Here is a 24,891-nt window from a genome sequence, read left to right as displayed (position 1 = left end):
GGGAGAATTGCAGGCGCCGTCCTGCACGCCGCCGCCGCGCTCGCCGGGGCAAAGCCGGCGGTGTGTCGCCGGGACCAGCCTCTGCAACCCCAAAATACACTGCCCGGGCACCCGGGGGTGCCCCATGGAGCGGGTGCCCCGTGGCGTCACACCGCCCTGGTGCTCCCGGCCTCGGTTTCCCCATCTGAGCAACGGGCTGAGCGCGGGGCCGTGCGGCACCGCAGCATCGGGGCCGTGCCTCCGGGCCTGGAAGGGGTTCAGCGGGAGCGTAACTCGCTCCGTGCCGCCGCTTTCCTCTTCCCTCCTCTTTCTGTGTGTGTGTATATATATAAATAAGAAAAAAAAAAATAATCCCAAACTCTGATTAAAATCCCTTTTTTTTTATTCACCTGCCCATCTTTCCTCTGTCTCCATCTCCCATTCTATCCAAACTCATAATTAATCGCTCAAGGCAAAAGTAATGAATGTTAATTGGCCATCTGTACAAAGACTAATTAAAATCTACCATGCTGGGGATTAAAACATACCTATAGCAACTGCCTGAATTGAGAATGAGACAGAGGAGAGATTGAGAAAACAGCTGAAAGGCTTGTGCAAAACGCAATCTTGCTTAGGTGTGAGATGAGTTGCAACTCGGAGATCTGAGATGCTTTATTATTAAAAAAAAAAAAAAAAAAGGGGGTGGGGAAGAAACTTCGCTGCTCGGAGCTGATCCCGGAGATATTTTAATGGGAATAAAGGCCGCGGGAGATTTCAAAGGCGGAGCGACACCCTTTGGACCCCAACATTTAGGGTTTCGTTTGGATGCGAACAATAGCCGCCCCTCTCCCCCCATCCGCAGCAGCTCACGCGCCAGGAGAAAATGTTGCTGGCGTTTTCGGCTTTTTAGGGCTTCTGCGTTTGAAGAAACCTCGTTGGACACCGGGGAGCTGTGGGGATGCTCCAGCCCCACTCGGGACATGGGACCCACATCCCAAGCTTCATGACGGGGAGCAAAAAAAGCCCCCCGGGAATTTTAAGAGCTTCAAACCCACCGTGGGCATCACCACCTGGCCCCACACCCTCTCCCCATCCCCGGGGCTGTGTGGGCAGCGTTTTGGGGTCTCTGCCGTGCCCCCACCCCAAAGCAGCATTAATAGGGTGACTGCGGAGCGTCGTGCCGCAGCCCTCGGCCGCCCGGCTCTGCTCCCGGCCCCTTCTTTGTGCTAAATCCTGCGCTTTTCAGGCCGGCCACCTCTTTGTTGCGATGCGGCTGGAGGGTCTGGGAGTCGGCGGAATAGCGTGGCACAAATAACCCCGCGCTAATTATTCGCACGTCGGCTCGACCCCGCTCGCTGCAGCCCCCGGTGCAGCATGTTAAAGGGGAGCGGGGTTCTGGGGCCGGCTCTGAGCCTGGATCTGTCCCACTCGGTCCCCTCCAGCGCTGGTGACACGGCTGGAGGTGGCACGAGGTAGCCAGGAGGTGCCGGGGTCACTCCGGGGATGGGGGCACCCATGGGTGCTGGGTGGGCGATGAGACAGGGGCAGGGAGGAAGGCTGGGCCCTCTCTTGGTACGGGCACGGGGCAGCTCCAGCATGTGCAAAATGCCATTTTTTTTTAGTTTAAAGAATAATAAAAAAAATTGTTATTCTCCAGCCCAGCTGCGGTGAGTTTGTGCCAGGAACCACCAACAGCAACCACCGCCCTGCAGCTCCTCCGGGGTCCCCAGGCACCCGCTCCCACACCCCCTGTGACCCAATTTTTCTCCCAGCTCCCACATTTGCCCCTTTTCCTGGCGGGAACGTCTGACCTCATCCCCAGAAATGTCCGAGAGCTCCGGCACACCCTTCCCAGGGGCTGGCTTTTGGGGTGGCGGCGGGGATATAGGGGACGGGGACGGGGCGGGGGGGCTGATGAGCGTCCCCCCGGTGTCGCCACGAGCCCCGCTCCCCTGTGCGCTGCGGGAAGCGCCCAGGCTCGGCTCTGCTCTTGTTTTCTCAGATTCGGCTGTGTTTACTCCCAACACGAGTGACCGCCGTGGCCCTATTACGGGAGCGGCTGACAGCTCGGCTGACAAGTGCGCTCGCGGCAGGAATGTGAATGCGGCTCCGCGCTCCCGGCCCCGCCGGCAGCTCTGCCGGGAAAGGGGTTTGGAGCAGGGGGGGGGGCTTCAAAAGCCTGCCCCCCCACCCCCCAAGCAGCGTGGGGACGGAGGAAGAGGATGGAAAGGGGTTTGGGGTCTGGGCTGGCTGGTGTCATGGTCCCCATGTGTGGGGCACGAGGCTCAAAATGCGCCCGGGTTGCATCGCGCACGGGCTGGCGGCGAAGGGGACAGATCTGTTTTCGGGGTGGTGCAGAAAAATAGGGAAAAGCCTCCCGTTCCTGGCAGCCCTTCCCTACCAGGGTGGAGGGTGCTGCTGGGCCCGCGGTGCGGCGCTGCGGCGGGTTTGGGGTGTGGGGGAGCACCAGGAGCGGCGCTGAAGCCGTGGGGCCGGTGCCGATCCCAGCTCAGCGCCAGCCCAGATGCTCTGACCGTGCGGGATGAAGACGGTTTAATTAATCACAGATCATTTCTGCAATGTCCCCCCATTAACCTCCATCGCAGACTAAATACTAACTCATTAAAGGCACTTGGGGCTCGCAGGAACAGGACAGTTTACCAGCGAACCCGCTGCTCTTTGACTCTAAACCGGGTTAATCTGTCATCCCCCCTTGCCTAACCAAGGGGTCCCTCGTTACACATTAAAGGGCTGCTCTGGGGGGGGGGCACAGCCGGCCTGGAGCTGCTCCTTGCTCCTCGCTTGGTGCTAAGGCCACCAAAAGCAGGGGGCAGCACGGGGAGGGGGGGACGTGAATAAAAGTGGGACGGGGACCTGGCCACGGGTCAGCCTTCCCGTGGCTCACGCTGAGCCTGCCTTCGGAGGAGGATTGCCCCGAATCCTCTGCGCTTACATCCCAGAGGGTTTGGGGAAGGATCAGAGGGGCTTCGTGGCACTGCCAGGTGCTTTTGGTGTGGTGTGGTGTGAAGGACTTGCTGGAGAGCGGCTGCCAGCTCAGCAGGAAGGTGGTCGTTGTTGTAACCCTCCCGGGCTCGGTGAACATCCCCAAAATCCCAGGAACGGCCCCGAGAAGCCCCTGCGGAGCTCCGGAGGAGAGGCAGGGGGCTCCGGGCCGGGGGCTGCCTGCCTGGGGGGCATCCCCCCGGTAACTGCACACCCTCTGTGGGGTCTGGGGAGGGGGAAACGTGGGCACCGCCAGGCCCTTTTCCCCCCGGGAGCACCTCGCCGAGGAGCAGCTCCTTTACCTTTGGCCCCGTGGCCGGAGGCGGCTGCGTGTTTGCGAGCGGGCACTCGGCGTCCCCCCGGAAAGGGCCGTGCTCAGCACTTCTGCTCGGCAGCCGGGACAATGAAGGTCTTCTCCCCTCCGCCGAGAAACCTTTAATAAGGGGCAGAGGGACCTGGCTGCAGCCTCTCGAGCCGCTGAGCCGGGGGCAGCCCGGGTCAGCGGGAGGGCTCGGGGAGGTGGCGAGGTGCGCTCCGTTTTTAATTTGGGAGGCTTTGCGGAGCGACGGCGGGGCTTTGCGGGGGATTTAGCGGGCTTGCCCTCACCCTGCGCGCCAGGGACCCAGTGACACGCATGGAAACAAAACCCCAGCGGTGACTTTGGCTCCTTTCATAACCCAGTTCCCCCTATCTCACCCCCTGCCACCGGCACAAAGGCGGCAGTGTCTGCTGGCACGGGAGGGGGCTGGGACCCGGGGCAGGTCACTGGTGCACGCTCCCCTTTTCCTGGCCCGAAGTGCCACCGAGACCATCCCAGGGGCTTTCTGTAATGCCTTAATTCGGGTCTCACAGCGGGAGGCGTCCGCTCCAGCCTCGCCCCCGCTGTTTGCCAGGGCTCCCTCCTGCACCGCATCGCCCCCGGTGAACATCTGCCCCGGAGAAGAAAAGCTCTGCAGCAGGAAAGGGCCCGGCGCTGGTGGCTGCTGTGCCCCCAGCAGCAGGCTGATTTATTTCGTGTTAAATAAGCTCAGAGGAACCGAAAGGGATGGAGCTGCCCCATGGGAGCCCCTGCAGCCACGTACCAGAGCCGTGGGAACAGGGACAGCAGGGCTCGAGGGCCCTCCCTGGGGCTGCCACCACCCCAGCGCCTCGCTCCGGGGATGGGATGGGAAGGGAAAAGCAGAAGGAAAAGGAAATAAAATAGGAAAGGAAGGGGTAAAATGGCCCGAGCAGTGCCTCGCTGCACCAGGCAGTGCGGGAGGGAGAGCTGCTGGAGGGACCCCGGAGAAATGGGGGGGGGGGGGGGGGTCACAAAGCCGCACCGCCGCCGTGCTCACCCATGGGAGAGCACCCCCAGGTGCTGGGGCTCCCTGGAGGGCCGGGCAGGTTTTCCCTGTGGGCTCTGCTTTGCTGGGTGAGCAAACCTTTACCTGGTAAATCGGATTCACCAGGTTTACCTGGGAAATCGGCAGAGCTGGAAACGTCTTTTTTTTTCCTCTCCTGAGTGAGATTCTGGCACGGTCCCATGGCACGGGGACGTGGAGCCTTAGAAAACCCACAGCGGTTGGTGCGAGGCTGTTGTGCTTAGCCGTGGGGAGTCAGGAGGGGAGACTCGGCTCCACATCCCAATCCATCCCCTCCAAGCCCCCCAAGCTCCTCCAGGCCCTGAGCCCTTGGGGGATGAGGCTGGGGCTCCCCACAGCCCCCCTGCAGCTGCCTCACCCCTGGGCCCGTGGCTGCTCCGGTCCCCGCCCGTTACCCGGTCTCGGTACGCCCTCAGCTGGTCACCGAAAATGATTTTAAAAAAAAAAATAAAAGGGAGAAAAATATTTCCTATCATTTTGCCTTCGCACCTTGCGGCACCCATGGGTGCAGGGACGCCGGCAGGGGATGCTCTGAGAGCACCGCTGGCATCGCAGGCACCGCGCGTCCCCGGGGGCTGCGGGGCGGTGCTGAGCACCCGAGCACACGTTTAGTAGGTCCGAGGGGATGGAAATGGGGACATCTGGTCCGAGGGGATGGGATCGGGGGAGCTGGGGACATCCGGTCCCATCCTGGGACAGCGCGTCCGCGCCCGGTGCCGCAGCGCAGATGGACACCAGCACGCTCAGCACTTGGGAAGGAGAGGCTTGGGCAGCAGCCGGGGACACAGCCCCTAGCTTATTTGCACTGGTTTAAACACCCGCATTTAGGCAAGTGTCCAAAATCCAGGTTAAAAAAAAGCTAAAAACTTCTCGTGAGGGAGGGGTTTTGCCTGGGGAAACGTCTGATTGTAAATGGCCTCTGTGGTACCAGAGCCCCCCACGGAGATGCTGGAAGGCGCCCACAGATTTGCTGCTGGAGGGTGGTCAGGCCCCAACCCGGTACGCACAACCCCAAAATAATCCTCCCCTTCGGGGCCCCTCATTTTACTGCACCTCACCCCAAAGAGCCCACCGGCACCCCCCAGCCCCTTCCCACCCGGCTCCTACCAAGCTGTCCCCCCCGCACCCTCCCTGCTCTGCCAGCAATGTGGGGCTCCTTCCATCTCCTCTGGGGGATCTCCCTCCTCCCCCAGCCCAGAACCTCTAAGAGCAGGATTTGGGATACCCAGCCGTGGTCACTTGTGCTACTCACTGCAGAGAAGCAGACCCCAAAAGGACCCCGTCGCTGCCCGTGAGCTGGCTGGGACAGGGCCCACCCGGCTGCAGGGTGAGGGGTGATTTTCAGCCCTCCGTGAAAGGAGGCGAGCCCAGGACTCACTGACCCCCGACGGGACAGCAGCAGGTCCTTCCGGGCTCCCCAAAAACACGCAACAACATCAGGCACCAAACCCAGGAGAACAGGGATAGGAAGCAGAGGGATTTCTGCTAATAACGAGCTTCACAGGCACACAGGGAAGAGGAAACCAAGAGGCAGACTAGCTCTGGAGAAGGCTTTTTAGAGCTTGATGGAATTAAGTGAACGTGGAATTAATGGAAAAGGCTTTTTTTGGTGGAATTAAGTGACCATGGAGTTCAGGAAATCACCTGGAGGTGGCAGAGCAGGACCCAGAGGGACACGCGTGGTGCCTTGCTGGATGACGGCCATTACCTGAGCCAGGCTCCCCGCTGCCACCCCCCCCAGAGCATACCCCTTTTGAACATATAACAGAAGATCCAGACCAGACAGGAAACTTTTAATGATTGTAGATGCAGGTAGAGAGAAAAATAATATGGGAATGCAGGGCTGCAAGAACAGGGTGGCAGAAGGTTGCTGTCACGGGGCTGGGAGGGACACTGGGTGTTTCTGGGGCAGGCGGGGGGTGCCAGCCTCACCGGCAGCACTGTGCTCGTCCTGCCTCTGTCACTACAAGGGGTGGGCTTACAGCTTATGGAACCTGGTGGAAAAATGAGGATAAAAGCCCACAAATAACTAAAAGAACAACCCAGGACAGGCTCAAGCCCCAGCCCCAGGCCTCGACCCGTTCAAACAGGAGCAGGGCACAAACTCGGGGCAGGGATCAAACCTTCACCCAGGGCTGTGCTTGTGCCCAGCTTGGTGCAGCCAGAGCCCCAGGCAGGCACCCCAGTGTTGGCATCTCCTGCGCAGGCAGCTCCCTCTCCTGGCAGCTCCCTGCCTGCAAACAGCACCGGGAGAGGCTCGGCTCTGCTCCCAAAGCCTCCGGGCTGTGCAGAGAGCCCCCGAACTGCAGGAGGGTCTCTGGTGAGATAGGGAAGTCAGGGGGTGACAGCCATCCGTCTCCTCTGCCCTGCCACAGCTCTTCTGGGCTTTGGTGACGTGCTCAGATGTTGAGCACACAGCTCCTGTAGGGCAAGGGGACGGCTTGGGGAGCTCTTCCAGACCTTCTGGGGGCTCCTTCCCCTCCGAGCTGCCCTCACGCACCCCAGTATCTCCCTGGCTTGCACACGTGCCTGCACAGGAGAGCTCTAAGCCCCCGTGCCCGTTCCTTCGGAAAAGCCCCGACTCAAGGGGCAGCTCGGCCGACAGAAGTAAGAAAGCAAAGCACGCAGACGAGGGGCCAGGTGAGAGCAGCTCAGACGTCGTAGAAGTCCACGTGGGCGCCGGAGCTGAAGGCGTCCTCCTCCAGGAGCTTCAGGAGCTTCTGGGCCGACACGGAGCAGTCTATGAGCTGCCCGCTCTCCTGCAGGCTCTGGAAATGCCGCCGCATCTCGGGGTCTCCGGTCTCCGTGCGGGCCAAGAGCTGCATGTCCGTGTCCAGAGGACCTGGGGAAATAAAGCAGAAGAAATCACAAACTCTGGTGCCCGTTCTCCTTCTGCACCTGGAGGAATATCTCCTCTTATAAAGCCAGCAGCAATTAATGAGCCCCCCTGCTCACCCGGGGCGTAGTTGAGCACGCGGACGTCGGGCTCCTCCAGCGCCAGCACCTGGAACATCATGTCCCGGGCAGCCTTCCCGCTGCAGTACAGCGCCCAGTTCTTGAAGGGCTTCAGGGCGCAGAGGGAGGAGATGTTCACCACCGTCCTGCTCGAGCCGGGGCGCTTCCCAAAGGCCTGCAGGGCGGCGGTGGTGATGCAAAGCGCCGAGGTGATGTTGAAGGCGAAGTAGGTGTTGATTTCATCCGGGTCGGTGAGGTCAAGGAAGGATTTGGAGACGTCTCCCAGGGAGCCTTGGAACAAAGGACAAGTGAGGCTGGAGTAGTTAAATACGGGTCAAACAATGTCCGTATTTGCACCCACATTTCCACAAGCAACCCCCCAACACGGACAAGCACCAGGCAGCTTTGCTGGTCCAAGCTCTCCTGCCTAGATCAGGATCTCCTGGCAGAGCGAGGAGCTCGGCACGGCTCTGCTCAGGGTTTTGGGTCACCCCGAGCCAGCAGTGCCCACAGGCAGCACCACGGGGCAAGGACCTGCCCTGCCTGAACAAGCAGCTCCCAACCTTCGGCCTCAAGCGCAATGTCCCACGGGGCACCACACGCTCTGCGCCCGTTTGATCTTCCTGAACCAAGTCAGGGGAAGACCTGAGGCCCTGCTCCTGCAGTGCCGTTACCTACTGGAACGGTTGGCCTTATCACAGCAGTAATGGGGAAAAAGGGGGCCTAAGGCCAGCAGACTTTGGCCCTAAAGCCAAAAAAAACTGCACACAAGGCAGGGCCAGAAGATTTTCTGGAGGACAGAGCTCGGGGAGCGAGGCCGGAGGAAGGCAGGGGGCTGCAGGAGGGGGGGTGGAGTGGCTGCAGGAGCCTCGGCAGCAGCAGAGCACGGAGCTCCTGCGCCACATCCCAGCAAGAAGCGGTCCCGGCGCTGCTGCCCGAGCTCCCCGGCCCCGTTCACAACGAGCCCCCGGCAATCCCCCCGCGCCCACCCTCTCCGTCAGGGACCCCGAGCCCGGGAGTTACCGGCGTTGTTGACGACGAGCAGGGGGCCGGGCGGCGCCGAAGGCAGCAGCTCCCGCAGGGCCTCCTCCGCCTTCCGCAGCCCCTGCCGGGAGCTCAGCTCGGCGGCCACGCACTCCACCCGCAGCCCGGGGGCGGCGGAGCCCCGCAGCTCGGCCGCCAGCTGGGCCAGCGGCGCCTCGGAGCGGGCCAGCAGCACCAGCAGCGAGCCCCGGCCCAGCCGCGGGGCCAGCAGCCGCGCCAGGCTGCGCCCGAAGCCCCGCGAGGCGCCCGTCAGCACGCAGGAGGCCGGGGGCCAGCGCTGCGGCCCCGCTCCCGGCCCCGCTCCCGGCCCCGCTCCCGGCCCCGGCTCCATCGCGGCGCGCCACGGCGGGGGGCGTGGCTTAGCGCCCCCGCGACGTCACGCGCCCCATTCATGCCCCCGCGACGTCACGCGCCCCATTCATGCCCCCGTGACGTCACGCGCCCCATTCATGCCCCCCCGCCGCCCCCTCAACGGCCGCTCCGCCCGCGCCAGCTCCCATTGGCTGCCGCCGCCCCCGCCCGCGGCCCGGTGGGCGGGGCCAGGGCTCGGCTCTACTCCCGCCGCGCCCCCGCCCCGCGGGGCTTCTCCAGCGCGTTTTGGCCCCAAATCGGGGTTTTGGCCCCATAACAGTTGTTTTTTTTTTTTTTCCCCCACGATATATTTTTTTCCCACGATATATATTTTTTCCCGATATATTTTTTTCCCGATATCATTTTTTTTCCTGATATATTTATTTTTCCCCCGATATAATTATTTTCCCCGATATAATTATTTCCCACAAATGTAGTCTTTTTTCGCCCAATATCAAATTTTTCCCCCTACATAATTTTATTTTTCCTCGATATCTTTTTTTTCCGATATATTTATATATTTTTTGCCCGATATCATGTTTTTTTCCCGACATAGTTTTTTTTTTCCCCAATTATTTTTTCCCCTGATATACTTTTTCTTCCCAATATTTACTTGTTGGTTTTTTTTTTTACTGATACAGCTTTTTTTTTTGCCCCCATTTGATTTTTTTTTCCCTATAACATTTTATTTTTTATTTTCCAGTGCAGCTGTTGTGCCTGTTACCCTGATCCAGACCTTCCATACCCAGCGCTGCCGCTCCATGCGCTGCTGGCCTCTTGGCCTCTGTACCCCTTTGTGCTTGCTGTTCACCAGTGTGCCATTAAGAGGGGTTGGTTCTTTGCAAACCCAGTGTTGGCTCTGCCAGAGAGCCCTGGGCACACTGGGATGAGCCCAGCATCACCCCCTGAGCTGCCGCAGGGCCTGGGGCACCTCTGCTGTGAGGAGAGGCCGAGGGAGCTGGGGCTGCTCGGCCTGGGGACGAGGAGGGCAGGGGGATCCCGTCCGTGTCCGCCGAGCCCCGCAGGGAGGTGCGGAGAGGCCGGAGCCAGGCTCTGCTCAGCGGTGCCCAGGGCCAGGCCCAGAGGCCGCGGGCCCAGCGCGGAGCCCCGGCGGCTCCCCCTGCCCCTCAGGCAGCACTGCTGGGCCGGGCGGGTGCCGGAGCCCTGGCACAGGCTGCCCAGAGCTTGGGGGGCTCCTCCTGGGGGAGCTTCAGCAGCCGCCGGGACGTGTCCCTGGGGGGTACACGGGGGGGCCCTGCCCACCTCAGCCACGCTGGGATCCTGGGATTAGGTGGCAAAAGTGTGGCCCGATCCCAGAGAGTCCTAAAGCCCTTTGTAAATAAATATTTCAGTGTGTGAAGATGCAGCCAGCTTTCCAAGAGGGCTGTTGGAAGTGGGGCCCAGTGGGTGAGGAGCTAGCTGGCGGCTGGGCCCGGTCTCACCGCTCTCACATCCTGAGGACAGATGGTCCCCGCGGTGCATGAGCAGGTAACGAAGCGGAGTTTTGCTCCATTAAGCAGTCACAGCTGCTGCCGAAACCCTCGCGCGTTCTAATAAAGCATTAAAAATTCATGGCGTGGCAAAAGCCCAAGAGTGATATTTGTTTTGCTAAAGCAAATCTTACACGTTCGGCAAAATTAAGATCATCAGCAAGAAATAAGACAGTAAATGCGTATCTTTTTCGCGAGCAGCTTCTTGACGGCAGAACTCGCCTTCGTGGTTGCCAGATCTCCCTTCCCGCCTGGCAGCGCCCTGCACCCATCACATTTCTCGCCCCCAATTCCCAGGGCCAGCTGGAAATGACCAACGTTTCAGTGGACTTTTCCTCCAGCGGTTCACTTCTCCCACCTGAGCCGTTACCAGCCCCCAACGAAGGGTGTAGAAGTGGGGGTGAGGGTTTGGGAAGCCGGCAGAAGCTGCCCGCGTTAACGTGCGCTAAAACCAAGAAATCAGAGAGAGGAAGGAAACTGCTGACCTAGCCCGGGCTGCAACTGCATGGCAGAGCTGCGGGGGAGTTCCAGACCCGTGAGGATCCTGATCTTTGATTCTCTCCCTTGTGCTCCCTGATGGACGAGCTGGCTCGTGCCAAGGACGTCCTTTGCGCCGCGCAAATTTCGGCAGACGGAAGGCGATGCGATGTGTCTCGGTGGCTCTTTGACACCGCGGTCCGAGCAAAATGACTTCCCGTGCTCTGGGAGCTGCTCTGGCATGGCTGAGCTGTGAAAGCCCGAAACCTGCCGATGTGCTCGAGCCCTGGGGACGTCCTGCTGCCGCTGCTCTGCCAGCCGCGTCACTGACCGAGCGAGACGCCGCGTGGTGCTGGAGCGGGTGTCTGTCTCCACCCCGGGCAGGTGGCCGTGGTACCTGGGACTTCACTCCTGCTTCATCAGCACCGACAACATCCCTCCTTTAGCTGCTGCACGCGTATTTTCCTTGTGTTGCAGCAAAATCCCATCCCCAGCACTGACGGGGCGCTTGCGCCTGGGTCTGATGGCCCGTGCGGGGAGGCCTGGGGGCACTCAGCATTCCCTGGTCCGGACAACCACATCCCACCTGACGTGAGAGCTGGGAATTTAGCCGTGCCCTTTAGTCCTTCCTCAAATCACTTCTCTTTCCTTTCCCTAGATTTCTTTTTAATTCGGTCCGTTTGGGGGTTGGCTGAACATCACGTTATGCTGTGGAGGGCGTCTTTTGCCCTCAGGTGGGCAGCTTGTGGGGCGAAGTCCAGAGCACAGAGAGGAAAAGAGGAGGACCGGACCCATCGGCAAGATCAGATCTATTACCCGCACCTCTAGGTGGTGTCCAGGATGAATTCCTCTGTAGTGGGGTGGATGCTGCACTGCAGAGACCCCCCGTTAGCAGCGTGGTGAGGGCGATGGCTGAGTGTGACACGAGCAGCTCTGGGCACACAGTGGCACAGCAAAAACTCCATTTCCCGGCGTTTCTGTGGTCATACACCAGCTGCTCCCCGGCTCCCACGACAGCAGCTTGCTTTTTCTGCTGGATTTCAATGTGACACAATCACGCTGACACTGCCTATTCCACTTTTCCTGGCGAATACTCACCCCTAAGCATCACTCAGCAATTTCAGGGCCTGCTGCAGTCTCAGTTTTTTGCGGTCAGGGACAAGGAGGCACCAGCTCTCTTTGCTTATCCTTCCTCCGAACACCTTGATGTGCTGGTGCCAGAGCCCTGAGGGATGAAAGGCGAGGGGGTGCTGCAGGGGTAGGGAGCCTCACATCGGGAGATCTGGACTAGGGGCTAAATCCTAAAAATCCCAGATCAAATTAAATCCCAAATTAAATTCCCAAATCATTCTTTTTATTCTTATTTTTTGTTTCTGATTTTTCCTGGCTGCCTTTTTATCTCTGTGGGTTTTTTTTTTTTGCAACTTGCTAGTTCCTCTCCTCACCCACTACCCAAACCTAGCCGTAGGTCTGCAGGGATAATTCACAAACAGAGACTTTCCCCATGGAGGGAGGACTCCAGAAATGGCAGCTGCTATCTGAGCAGAGGAGCACTCCAAAAATTAAATTAATACTGGAGAAGGGCAAGGAGCAGAGCACAGTTTTAGTGCAGTCACTGGAAGCCAACGCCTTTCGGTTGGACTGCTCTGCAGCGCTGGTTTCAGGGAGTGGAAAACTGCAAGAGGACGTGTTTTAAAACATAAATGATTGCTGTCAGCTGGGGATTTGACGAGTACGTAAAGAAACGTGATATAAAAGCATCTAATGCATGAAATAAGGAGGAGCAGGAGGGGCTGTGCGCTGCGGAGGGGTCGCTGTCGGATGGGTGCAAGGTGCTGCCCTGCTGCGGGGACATCTGAGCCCAAGCAGCGCCGGGTGAGTGGCACGGTGGGGCGCAGTGGGTGCAGGCGGTCCAGGGAGGCTTTTGGGGTTTTTGCCCCGAGGAACACGAGCATCACCTCACCCCTGTGAGCGCGTAGACGCGGGAGGACAGGCAGAGTGATGCAGAAAGGTTGCAAGGAGCAGGATCAGCCCTGGTTGCGCACCTCTGCTGGCTGCAGGGGCGCATCCAGGACAGAGGGAGGCTGGGTGCAGGATTTTACAGAACCCCGTGGCCCGCAAAATCACCCACGTTCAGCAGCCTTTGGGCTTCCCTTGCAGCTCGGGGTGCAGTCGAGGGACACAACGCTAGGTGTCAGCGGCATTTCCAGGCTGGGGCTGCCGGAGGGGAGCGGGGGCGAGGGACGGGATGTGGCTGGGGCAGCAGGGAGCTGCTGGGGGTGGAAGCACGGCCGTGCTGCTCGAGGTGGCTCCCGGTGTCTTATCAGAATTGCCCAGACCGTCCGGGGTTTGAAGTTACGCCTATGGGATTTGTCCCGAGAAGCTGCCCGAGCTGCTCCGCCGTCGCAGCAGGGATCGTGTTGGCACTGGGATATTGCGTGCGTGTGCGTCCGCAGCGCTCTGGGCAGCTTCTGCGGGGTGTAACAGGGCTCGGGCAAGGCAGGAGAGGCCCTGGGAGGGAAACCCACCCGGAGGGAAACCCACCCCGGGAACGCCGGAGCTGGCCCCGCGAGCAGCCGCCGCCGCCGTGCCGCTGCCAGGGCTAAACCCGCGCTGGAGAGGAAGCGCGAAATTCCCCTCCAGCAAAGGGCTTTGAACAATAGCTCTCAGGAAGAGCCCTGGGTATTTCTGCCCGTCGTTACCACCCAAGAAGGGCCGGGCTGCGAGTCACACAAGGTGGCCCTGGCTGCAGCCGTCATTTCGTTGAACATTTCCGTGGCTACCCGCAGCCCGCGCGGCCGGGGCAGCTGGAAGGGAGGGCTGTGGTTTCGCTCCTGAGCTCTGCTGCTTGTTCTGGTAGCCCAGAGCCCCCCAGGCTGGGGGATCCCGTGGTGTTCACGCAGGCCCTGCTCAGCAGCCGGCTCTGTGAGCTCCGGAGGGGGCTCAGAGCTACGGAGCCGCCCTGAGCCGCAGGTGGGGCTCTGCCCCCTCTCCCTCCGAGTCCCGGCTGGATGAAGCCATCCCGTGCTGAGCTGGTGGATTTGGGCAGGAGTTTAGGAAGCCCAGTGCAGCTTGCCGAGAGGTTTTCGCCCCAGCATTGCCACCGGAGATCCCCGTCCCTGTCTTTAACTAAATCAGAAGGTCAGTTTCGAAAAACTGTCCACAACTTTTGAAAGCCAGAGCTCAGTTCGGACTCCGAGGCTGAAGTCCACCTTGCCACTGTTTCCGTCTCTCTATTCTATTAATTTCCCGTATTCAGAAGGAAAGGTATGACAAAATGCACGAGAAAGCCGGAATCTGGATTAGAGGCACCAAGTCCCAAGCAGGGCCTTGGGGAACAGCATTGCAATATCAGGGAGGCTTAAAAATTTATTTCAGTGTTGGCAGGTCTTGATGGGAAGCAGAACAGGACTTGAAGCGCAGCGAGAGCGGTGGCTGGAAGGCTGGGATTTATCCCCTATAAATACGCTCTGGAAAGCTGAATTATCTTGGGGTCACCGATACGTGCAGACGGACACGGACGGGGACAACAAAGCGCACCGGCAGAGCCAGCTCTGGGCAGGGGGGGCACCTGCCTGAAGGCACCGAGAGCGGCACAGCCGGGCTGGAAGCACTGCCCCGAGCCTCCGAACCCTCCGGCCGGCTGCTGCTGCCGCTGCCGTGGGTGGCAGCATGGTGTGTGGGACGGTGGCGGTGGGTGCAGGGCCAGCCGCGGCCCTTCCCAAAGCGGCGGCTGCTGAAAGGCTTCTGCCGCCCTCCAGCCCTGCGTCCAGCTCCCCGCGGCTGTGCCCAGCCGCATTTCGTCTGCGCAGGGCGGTTTCGGCGGGGGGGAAGCCGCAGCGGGCGGCTGAATGAGACGCGGGCACCTCTCGGGGCTGCGGGGCTTTGTTCCCCGGGTGGTTGGAGCGGGGCTAAAGGTCGGCCCTGGGGAAGGGAAGCAGGCTGCTGCACGCCCAGGGGAAACAGGAGCGGCTGGCCGAGCGCGCAAGGCTCGCCCGCGGCGCCTTGAGGGTTGGCCTCCGTCGTTCCCGCTGGTTTAGAAAAGCCAGGCGGCTTTTCTGGGATGATTTCATGCGCTGGGGTAGGAGGAGGTGAATGGTGATGCACAGCCTGGCTGCAAACCGGGTGATGGCGACGGGTTTGGTAAAGGCAGGAGGGAGAGGTGGGAGCAGGAGCAGGCTGGGGGCCAGGAGGAGAAGCGAGGGCAGCAGCAGCGGCTCCGGGAGACCAGCGAGGGTCGAAGCTGCGTGGTGCTGGGGAAATGGAAGTACGCCGCTTAAAAAGAGGAGCTGGGATGAGGGATCGGGGCTGGGGAAACTGGGGAGCTGGCAGGTCGGGGGGGACCGCCAGTGACCCAGAGCAGGGGAAGGGACCAGCCCGCAGGGATGACTTGAGTACCCAACATTGCAGGCGGCTATTTCGTCACGGACTGTGCCTCGTTCCTTCCCGTTTTCATTCACGGATCAGTTTTCCAGCCCTCTTATTTCAAGGTGAAATGTTTTCCTGAATGACACCGACGAGACCAAAAGAAGATGAGCCTGCCATCACGCCCACGTACCATTTCGTGAGCGTGTCCAACTCGGCTCCTCCAAAAGCTGGGTCCGAAGACCGCGGAAGTGAGCGGAAGGGACGGGACAAGCAGCGAGATCGGGGACACCAGCAGGGACACGGAGATGCCAGGAGCTGTTGGAAGCAGTTCAGCAAAATAACAGCGCAGGCTGAAAAACCAGGGACCACCAAAGCAAGCACAATGAGAAAGAGATTGTTGGGATTTCAAAAAAAATAAAATGAAATAATGAAAGAAATTCTGTCAGTGGTATCCATCCAGTGAAATGACAGAATTACAGCCCAGTGTGGAACTGGAAAAATGCTAAAGGGAGGTCAGGGATTAAAAGGGACTTTTGAAAGCTCCGTCAGGCTGATGCCTGCCCCATAAAAACGATGTACCTACTGATCTGGAACTTCGTTAGCTGGAAATTAAAGGAACATAAAAGAGTTCCTGTCAGCCAACATTGTTTTTAGGGAAATAGAATCTGTCAGGCAAGTGATATCATTTTTTTAACGGGATTATGAGCTTGTAACAGGCATCTTTGATGCATTTGTGTTGGTTCTGCATGATGATTTGATTAATAAATTAGAACAATACAAATGCAGAATGCTTATGTCAGTGACTGGCAAGGATAAATAAACTTCTTGTGGACAGGCTTTCAAACGACACAAAGTTTGTGTGGCAGCAAATAATAAGGGCACATCCCAGACACGCCATGTCAGTAAGCCGGGCGCAAGCCATGAGAATTCCTCTGAAGGTGACCGAATGCCCTGTGTCCAGGGACAAAGAATGGAGCTTTTTGTGCAGAAGGGAAAATGTTATCCCAGATGGCAGTGACCTGAGGAGAATTGAAGGTGATGGCGGGTAAACAGCTGAACGCCAGCCTCGGGGTGACGCCGTGGCCGGTGGGACTGGCTAATGGCCCCCGCGATGGTACGAACACACCGTTTGGGAGGACCAGGTGGTTTATATTCTCTTCGTGCTTCTCCCTAGAGCCACTGCTCTGTCCACTTCTGGCCTCCATGGACTGAGAGTTAACATCTTGAAATATGGATGGGTTTTTGCAAAAAAATGCACGAACGAGTAAATTTGTAAAAACGTGCCGTAGGGTGAGAGGCTCCACAAACTCGGTCTGTTCAGCTGATCAAAGAGAAGGCTGGGCGATCCCAGACCCCCGGACCATACCCAAAGGCCAAACGCTGGGTCACAGCGGTGTTTTGACTCTACTAGGTACGGGCTTAGAGAGGTCTGCAGCTGAAGTTGGAGTCCAGGTGGGACATTGTATGGCATCTAAAACAGCACTAGGTTTTCCCTTAAAGTACGTTCACATTTCACCACAGATTTGGAAGTCACTTGACACACTGAAAACCTATGGTTAGTGCTTCTCAGGAGGTCCCCCTACAAGATAAAAATATCCCTCTCCTTCCCCATTTGCCACGAATATTTATGAATCTATGGAAATATTTTTGGTGCTTTCCCCTTGAGAAAAAACATGAGGCTTTGCCGGTAAATTAATATATGTATTTATTTGCTTTAATTCCATTTAAAAGCAAACATTTCTTTTTAGACAGTGTTACCTTGTCTCATAATACCTTCCCATGTTCCTCTGTGGAGGTTAACGCTCTGTTTTTCTCCAGGATTTTTTTTTTCTGCTGGTACAGGACTGTAAGACCGAAGTTAACAATGGAGTAAATGTCAGAGTTGGGTGACAAATTTATTTGTAAGTTCCCAGCTCCAGGCTCAAAGCCCTTGTAGTAAGGTGTGGTGGACCAAGCAGTGTGCTCAGACCAGAAAACCAGACCCTGCTGAGCGCGGTGTTTGTGGTGGCACCATTACCTAGCCGAGCGTTCAGGATCAGACCTGGCTTCGGTGTCATTCCTAGCAGCTCTCATACAGTAACCGAAACCATTAAGCGCCACCGCCAGCTGCTCACTCAGCCTCTGGTGTTTAATCCTGGTTCTGAGGCTCAGTGAAGACGATGTAATATTTACCACCGACTTCAGGAACATTGGCTCAGACCCCTACTAATTTGAAGGAAAACAGTAATCTTCTTAGCTGCTAGCAGCGGTAGATGGTAGCATCTGTGGATTTCACACTGGAGCTGGGCACGTATCGCACGCCGAGCAGCGCATTATACGTTTCCTGTAGCCACAGGCAGCTCTTCTTGGAGGTCTGAAGTCCAGAGCGGTTTGAATCCCAGCCGATCTCCTCGCTCTGCTTTGCCATGGGGGGCTGCACCTGCGAGGAGGGGTGCTGGAAGCATCGGGCTCCTGGCGCGCCGGCGAGGAGGAGAGCCCAGCTCGCCTCTGCGGAGCAGCCGGCGGAGGCAGGCGCAAAATGCACAGCGCTCCCCTCCCGTCGGATCCCGAACCAGCCCTGGGGGAATGCTACGTCTGCTGGGCTCAGAAATTGCCCTGCTATTTTTATCTGCCTCCATTATATCACTGACGTGTCTCTTTGCTTCTGGTCCTCGGAAAGCTTCTATCGGATCTCCATGGTGACTGCCATCAGAGTACAGATTTCCTCACTGGTGTTAACACATCCGAAGCGACATCCATCTGGTCTCGCACGACACCGTGTTTGGCAGCCGTAGGCATGATATGCAAGAGCTGGTGAACTTCATATGAGCTAACAAAGTTTTTGTCAGGCTTTCCTTGCCCCTCTTGTTTCGTTATAGTCATGCACGGATAGTGTTTTGGGAAGTTCTTTTATCACCCTCTCATTTAATTCAAGGGATGATACAGAGATAATCAGACCAGCAGCGCTCAGCCTCTTAGAAAGGCACAGTGAGGGAAGCCAGAGGCGTGCTCTTACAATTAACTTAGTTTATTTATATCTCAGAGCATGAAACAACAAAAGCAAACGCAGAAACCCTCGGCAGCATGTGTAGCCTGTCCTTTCTGCTATTCATCCCATTATACATCACACCTAACCCGCCGTGCCTCTCGCAGACCATGGGATCTCCTGGCACCCAATGCAGTGATAGCACATAGCTGGGATAACACATAGCTTTCATACACAAAATAATAATAATAATAATAATGATAACCAGCCATTTTAGGAGAGATTAGTGCTGGGAGCCACAGCAAGCTCTCAAGGAGACCTTGACACCCAAGGCTGTTTTTGGAGGCTGGCGGCACTCTCTGGAGGAAGCTCTGTGGTGTCCTTGGGTGAAGGCACCTCCGAGGTTGAGCCGCTTCTGCCAGTGGCCAAGGAGGGGCTGCAATTAGGCAGCTGGTGAGACACCGTAAGATCGAGCTGAAAGGCGGTTCAGAGTCATGGGGAGCTTTTTTTTTCGGCCCACAGTCTATGGCACTGTTTCAGGATGGGGGCGACCTCACTTATTGGGGTTCAGGGAAGGTGGAAGGAGGTTTGTCCTGTGGGATGGCAGTGATATTGAGTTACCCCAAAACACACCCAAAGGGCTGGTCTGGGTGTCTCCTTCCTCCCCAGGGTGAGGGTAGGGGCCCTGCAATGGGGTGGGAGGGGGATGAGGATAGTTTGGACTGGGGTCCCGCTGGGCACATCTGTAGGAAGGGGCTAAGCTGGGGACAGTCTCATGGGGAAGATGGCAGAGGGCACAAAGCGCTGCAAGGGAGGGCTCCTCTTCTCTGGGGGAGAACGGCGAGGCGGCTGAACCTCCTGGGGCATGGCACAGGGACGTTCCTATGGGGGTGTCCCCTCACTGGGGACATGAAGGGAACCTCCCTTCGTGGTAGGTGACAATGGGGCCACAGCCATGGGGCTGTGTCCCCTCAAGGGGACATGGCATGGGTTTAATGCCGTGGGGCTGTGGCCCCTCATGGAGGACGTCACTGCTGTGGGTTTCTGACTTCTCATGGGGGATGTCATGGGGTCACTGCCGTGGGCTTGTGTCCCTTCAAGGGTATATGGCACAAGGGACACTGCCATGGGGCTGTGTCCCCTCATGGAGGATATCACTGCCATGGGGCTGTCCCCCCTCATGGAGGCTGTCAGTGCTGTGGGGCTGTGTCCCCTCACGGAGGATGTCGCTGCTATGGGTCTGTGACCCCTCACGGAGGATATCACTGCCGTGGGGCTGCGTCCCCTCAAGGGAACATGGCATAACGCCACAGCCGGGGGGCTGCGTCCCCTCACGGAGGCTGTCACTGCTGCGGGGCTGCCACCCCCTCACGACCACCTCAGGGACCCGCGGCCATGTCGGAGGCCTCCCCGCCCTTCCCCTCCCGGAGCACGGCCAGCCACCTCCCTCTCCCTCCGGCCGCCCCTCCGGGGGCCGGTCCCGGGGCTCTCCCCGCCCCGCTCGGGGCCGGGCTCCTCGCAGCGGCCCCGCAGGCCCCGGCTCTCCCCCGGGCTCCCCGCACTACAACTCCCGGCGTGCCCGGGCAGGGCCGGGCTGAGCGGAGCGGGGAGGACCGGCAGGTAGGAGGGTCGGCAAGGCACGGCTCGGCTCGGCCCGGCCGGGCTGGGCTCGCTGCGTGCCCGCCGGAGCCTTCCCCCTGCTCCTCCTCCTCCTCCTCCTCCATGGAGCGGGGGAAGATGGCGGAGCTGGAGAGCCTGGAGACGGCGGCGGAGCACGAACGGATCCTGCGGGAGATCGAGAGCACCGACACGGCCTGCATCGGCCCCACGCTCAGGTACGGCCCGGCCCGGGCACCCCCGGGGCTTGGGGGAGCACCCACGGGACCGGGGGCACCCCGGGGTGCTCTCCCCCCCCGGTGGGCGGCGGGGCCGGCAGGTGGCACCTGCCCCAGGCCCGCAGGGGACATCCCCGGCCCTGGGCTGCGCTTCGTGGCGGTGTGAGGAGAAATGGGATTTATTTCTGCGGGGGGAAAGCCCTCGGGAGTGGTGCGAAGCCCCCAGCCCCCTGGGGTCGGGGACATGGGAGGTGCAGGCGTTGGGGCGGGCGAACCTCGGCCTGCCACCTGCCTGCCCCTCTTGGTCCTCCGGCTTCTCCTTCGGCACCTTTGGGCGGTGTCGCCTGCTGTCCCCGTGCTGCCTTTGCCCCTCGCCACACGCAGCTGTGCTGTGAGGACATGTTGGGTGTTGGACCACTTCATCTCTTTCTCGGGGCCTGCTTCCTTCGAGCCCCCCCCCGGCAGCGTGCTCGTCCCCGGGTGACGATGGCGAGCTGTCACGCAGCCCGTGGTGGCACTTGTAGGACGGGCGGGACACGGGAGGAGAAGGGGCAACGAGGATTTTGCTGCCCGTATCCCAGGACTTGTCAAAGTTATTCTTCAAACCGTTGTCCGCCCTTTTTGTTGATCTGTATTTGCTTCACAAAAACCACGACTAATTGCGGAGCTGCGGTGCGGGCACAATTACCGTCCCAACGATGATATGAGTTAATGCTGCTGTTCGCTTCACGGCTCCTTTGTTCTCCCCTTAAACATCTTTTTCCAGCGGTTCTTGCAGGGTCCGTCGGCTGGCAGACCCCGCTGCCGAGCTCTCCTGTCGGAGGAGCGCAGGTGAAGGCAGCCGCCTGCCCCGCAGCTCCGTCCCTGAGCTTTTCTTCTCCCTCCTGCTCCTGCCCGTGGGTCTGGGTGTGCTGCGGGTCCCCGTACGTGTTTCTCTGCGATGCCCTTTAGGGTTTTGCAGCAGGGGTTTCTGCCGCGTTGTTAATTGGGAAGACGTGCGAGCTGGCTGCCCCACCGAAGCCCGCTTCTCAGGAGAAACCGTCTGACTTATTTATTTTTAATTGTGATGTTTTAGGTAAATTCTGCCCGTTTAAGAGCTGTTCTTACTAGGCAGGCGCCATGCTGGTAGCGTCGCGGTCCTGATAGAAGCCACGGGCTTGATTCAGCAAACTGCGAGCGCCTCCTGCCCCCCTTTAAAGTAAAACAAGTTCCCCAGGGAACTTCACGTGAAAACCAAAACGCATTACTCATAACGCCGGGCACAAATGTGTTCGTTATCTGCTGGGAGGTTAATGATACAGACGGGCAGAGGCTGTTTATGGCTCGCTGTAAGGGTTTCACCTTCATCTTTCGGTTTCTCTCTATCAGCCCAGGAGCTGCTGAACTTGCAATCACGGCGCCAGGTGAGAGCATTTAGGTGTAAACAGACCTCCAGCCTCCTGTCCCATCCCCTCCACGGCAGCCCTTCCTTTCTTTTCAATGTTTAAGTTTTACAGAATCGTGGTTTTAAATGACTCAGGTGGCTTTCTCTAAAAATAAATGGATTTAGGCTGTTTGACGTGCAGTGATGCTCCAGTGCAGGCAGAAAGTTACAGGCAAAGCTTTTTGTGTGTGGATCGATAGGATGCCGAGTTCGTCTTGCTGGAAGGGTTGCCTCTTTGTTTAGTTTTTCTGACTTTGCAGTTTTATTTCTGAAGTTCTTCTGTAAACCTTTAAAGGTAAACTGAATGGCGTCAGCTCTATTAACAAAACTGAAAAAACTGGTTAGAATGGCTGGGAACTGCCAGAATTAAGAGTGTGGGTGGTTCTTCTTGTTCAATTTCGTAGAGCTAAGCGCAGTTAGCCTTGTTCCTCAATATTAAGGCTAGATGTGGAGGCTTTATATCTGTCTTTGCATACCCACAGAAGAAAGACTAATGAGCATCTGGGGCGAAGGAAGGTTTGTCCTTTGCTGCGTTAACTTCAGCAGTGGCGCTTCATCGGGAGGACTGTTATCTGCACCAGCATAAACGCTACCTGCTCCGAGGATTTCTAGAGTTTTAAACTGAAGCAGCTCGGGGTAAACACGATGTGCTGGAGAGTCAGGGAATGTGGATGATGGAAACTTGGAAAAAAAAAAAAAAAAAGGTGACTCACTGCTGGGAAGCATCATGGAAGAAGTGTGTCTCAGGAGCCGGGCTGGCTTCCCTTCTAGGAACAGCAGTCCCGAAACACGGTTCAGAAATAGGCTGCGCCGCTGGGCTCCTACCTCCAGCACGGGCTTCATTGCAGAACTGCCCCATTACCGGTGTCTGACACGGCAGGGTTAGATACCGCGATTGCAGCTGCCCCTGTGTTGTAGGGGCTTGGTGCTCGGTGCTGAATTGGTACTATCAGGGGGTGGCTGAGGGGTTAAGACGTTAAAGTTAAGGTCCAACTAATTCATCTGTCTGGGTGGGTTCGTGTCCCACCCATCGGGGAGAGCTTTCTGTTAGGGGAGAAAAAAAAAAAAAAGGCAAGTGTAGTAATTCTCGCCCTGGGGCGGGGGAAGGCCGAGATGCCTTCTTGAAGTCCCTTCCAGCCCTATTTTTCTGCTGTTTTCTTTCTGTGATTCTGGGAGTCAGCAGGATGGGCCGGGACTCCATTGTGCGAGGCGCTGTGCAGATGTGGGACAAAGCCTGCCCCTCTCCAACGAGAGCCGTTTCCTTCTAAATATAAAACGGGAGACGGGGGCATGTGAGGAAGCATTGCGACAGCGCCGGGCTGTGCGATGAGCTGGGCCCGTCTCGTGGCCTGCTACGCTGGTGGCTCAGATGCTGTCGAGGGCTCTCTCAAATACCTATATTTAATTTCCGTTTCGTATATACGTGTAGATTAATACCTGAACAGCGGATGCTGCTGTGTCTGAAGGAGGACACCGAGCAAGTTCAGCGAGTCTCTGTGGGGACCCCCTCGAGCCTGCGATGCTCCTGGAATCCAAATAATGCGTTTCAGGATGTCTTTCCTGCTATTCAGCCCCTGCTAATTATATCCATCGCTCCTAATTCCACTTCCTTCTGCTGTTCTAATTCCTCTCTTTTTTTTTTTCCCCCTCTTGTCACGCTCCTTGATTCTGCGCAGTATTTTTGGATCTCCTCTCTCCAGGTTTCTAAGAACCGCGTAAATCTGCGGGGTCAGGTAACCTTCGAGGGAGAAGGAAACTTGCTGGCCTAAAAACTCCTCTGGACCGAGCTGTGGCTTCGGAGCGCTCTCGTTTTTATTACGCCCAATTGGCCCGTGAAGTTTGTCGCTCTTCAGCGAGCTTTTTCTCCCCTTGGTGTGTTTTTTTTTTCCAGTGACAGGGAGCTCGTGCTGGACCACGATGGAGCCGCGGTCACCGTGAGCGGGGCTGGTTGCTGCGTCGCCCTCGCTGCCGGACGCCTCCGCACTTTCTAACCCCAAGTCGCTCAGGGGAAGAGGCAGGGCCCTCACCGTGCAACCTCGTGCAGCGTTTGCTGGGTGCTTGCCCTGAAATGTCTCACCGTTACTGCTTCCCCTAGAACACGTAAAGGTTATCACGTAGCTAATGCTGTTTTACCGTCTTCTGTGACTTTTTAACTTCTCCCTCGTTCTTCACATACGATGCCTTATCTTCAGCTCCCTGTTCTGTGCTGTACTCCCAGATCACAAACGAATGACTCAGGCTGGCACAGGGTAAGGGCAGGCGAAGCAGCGAGGTGATTCTGTACGACAGCCCGTGTACGTGGGCCGTGCAGCGTCACTCGCTTCTCCCCGCGCTCAGCCCGTCACCGACGGATGAGCCCGGGTGGTTGGATGACTTGCTGATCATTTTGCATTTTTTTTTTTTTTTTTTGGGTTTCAGCCTGCGGATATTTCGCTGTCGCTTCCCCTGTTACTCTGCAGTGTCCTTTAGCAGCCGATGTCATCTCACGGTTAAAATGGGCGCTTGGGTTTTCAAGTGACTTCTTAATCTGCTTTGCAGTTCTACGGCTCGAGCTTTTTAAGCCAGCCACTGCTTCAGATGCCTCGCCTTTCTTGCTCTCAAGCTGCATTTGCAGCTTTTTGAAACCGGGGAAGAATTTTTAAGCAGTGTTTGATAAATTAAAGCAAAAACCCCTCCGGCCACGCAGACGTAGCCACAGCGTTCCTGCTGCCTCCTCAGCGCTTTAGGTGCGGGTAAAATTCTGTCTGTGCTCTCCAGAGTAGCCTCCTGCTCATACACTGAGAGCTTGGAGCAGCTCCCTTTTCCTCAGCGTTAGAGCAGGGTTTATTACTTAATGCGGAGCTGTTTTCTTGGGAATTCAGTTGCTGGAAGCCGTGGATCGTGCTCCTCGTGGCTCCGCCTGTACCTTTGTACTGGAGGCTGCTGCAGCGTGAGCCGCTGGGAAGGACCGAGGTTTCCAAGGGATTGTTCTCCGTGGCTGCCTGATTTCAGGAGCTGTTGCTCTGCCAGCTTTTGTGTCATCTGCAAATTATATCATCGGGTTTTTTTTTTTTTTTCCTTTTCCTTTTTAGATATGTATTTACTTTCTGGATTGTTCCTCGGTGGTTGAGATTTTATCAGCTACGCTAGGGCTTGTACTTACCTGAACCCCTTCTGAAAGCTGACAGACGTTAGATCTCATGCAGCAATTAGTCATTCCCCGCGTGCTTTGATACACAACTGTGCTTCTCACAGGGGTTCGGTGTCTGCCTGCTAATTGTGCTTGTTGGGGGAGATTACAGAGTTGTTTAACCTAAGGAGGAAACTGAGCCCACTTGATAGGGTGTAGTTTCTCCTAAGCAGCTCTTGGCGGAGATTAAAGCAGGGCTGCAATTAGGCTCTGTTCTCTTAATCCTTTATCGAGTTTTCCACGACTGTGTTCGGGATTAGCGTTGTCCCGACTGACCCGTAGCTGCCTGGCCGACCCTTTTATCATCCCGGCAGCGTGCCGCGCTCATCCTGCTGCCTGCGCCCGCCCCGTGCCGTGGTCCTGCTTCAACACCAGAGCCGGAGGTCCTCAGCCGCCTTGTGTAGCATTCTGGCTCCCCTGATCCAAAGGGATAACAAATAAAAATATTTTCTGGGAGTAAAGAAAGGA

At 57.7% G+C, this 24,891-nt stretch overlaps 2 protein-coding genes across 8 annotated transcripts in view; one reads left to right on the top strand and one right to left on the bottom strand.

Moving 5' to 3' along the window:
* Positions 1–6,118: 6,118 nt before the first annotated feature.
* Positions 6,119–8,767, bottom strand: SPR (sepiapterin reductase). Its single transcript, XM_048045642.2, has 3 exons — positions 8,325–8,767; positions 7,302–7,592; positions 6,119–7,188 (listed from the first exon to the last, which is right to left on the bottom strand). Exons 1-3 carry the CDS (start codon positions 8,674–8,676, stop codon positions 6,998–7,000), a joined length of 834 nt encoding a protein of 277 aa, XP_047901599.2. The 5' UTR covers positions 8,677–8,767; the 3' UTR covers positions 6,119–6,997.
* Positions 8,768–19,492: 10,725 nt separating this feature from the next.
* EXOC6B (exocyst complex component 6B) overlaps positions 19,493–24,891 on the top strand; it is a 294,380-nt gene continuing 288,981 nt past the window's right edge. For 3 of the 7 annotated variants that reach the window (XM_066997041.1, XM_048045623.2, XM_048045632.2), the window contains exon 1: positions 19,493–19,831. In XM_066997041.1, coding sequence (XP_066853142.1) covers positions 19,719–19,831 — 113 coding nt within the window. In that variant the 5' untranslated portion in view covers positions 19,493–19,718. The remainder of the gene's footprint in view (positions 19,832–24,891) is intronic. The other 4 variants (XM_066997042.1, XM_066997040.1, XM_048045625.2 and 1 more) reach the window with 2 other exon arrangements.

This window comes from Anser cygnoides, chromosome 4 (assembly GCF_040182565.1).
Source record: "Anser cygnoides isolate HZ-2024a breed goose chromosome 4, Taihu_goose_T2T_genome, whole genome shotgun sequence".
Lineage (NCBI taxonomy): Eukaryota > Metazoa > Chordata > Aves > Anseriformes > Anatidae > Anser > Anser cygnoides.
Note: the sequence above shows the minus strand (reverse complement) of the source record. Positions and strands in the feature narration are given on the sequence as shown.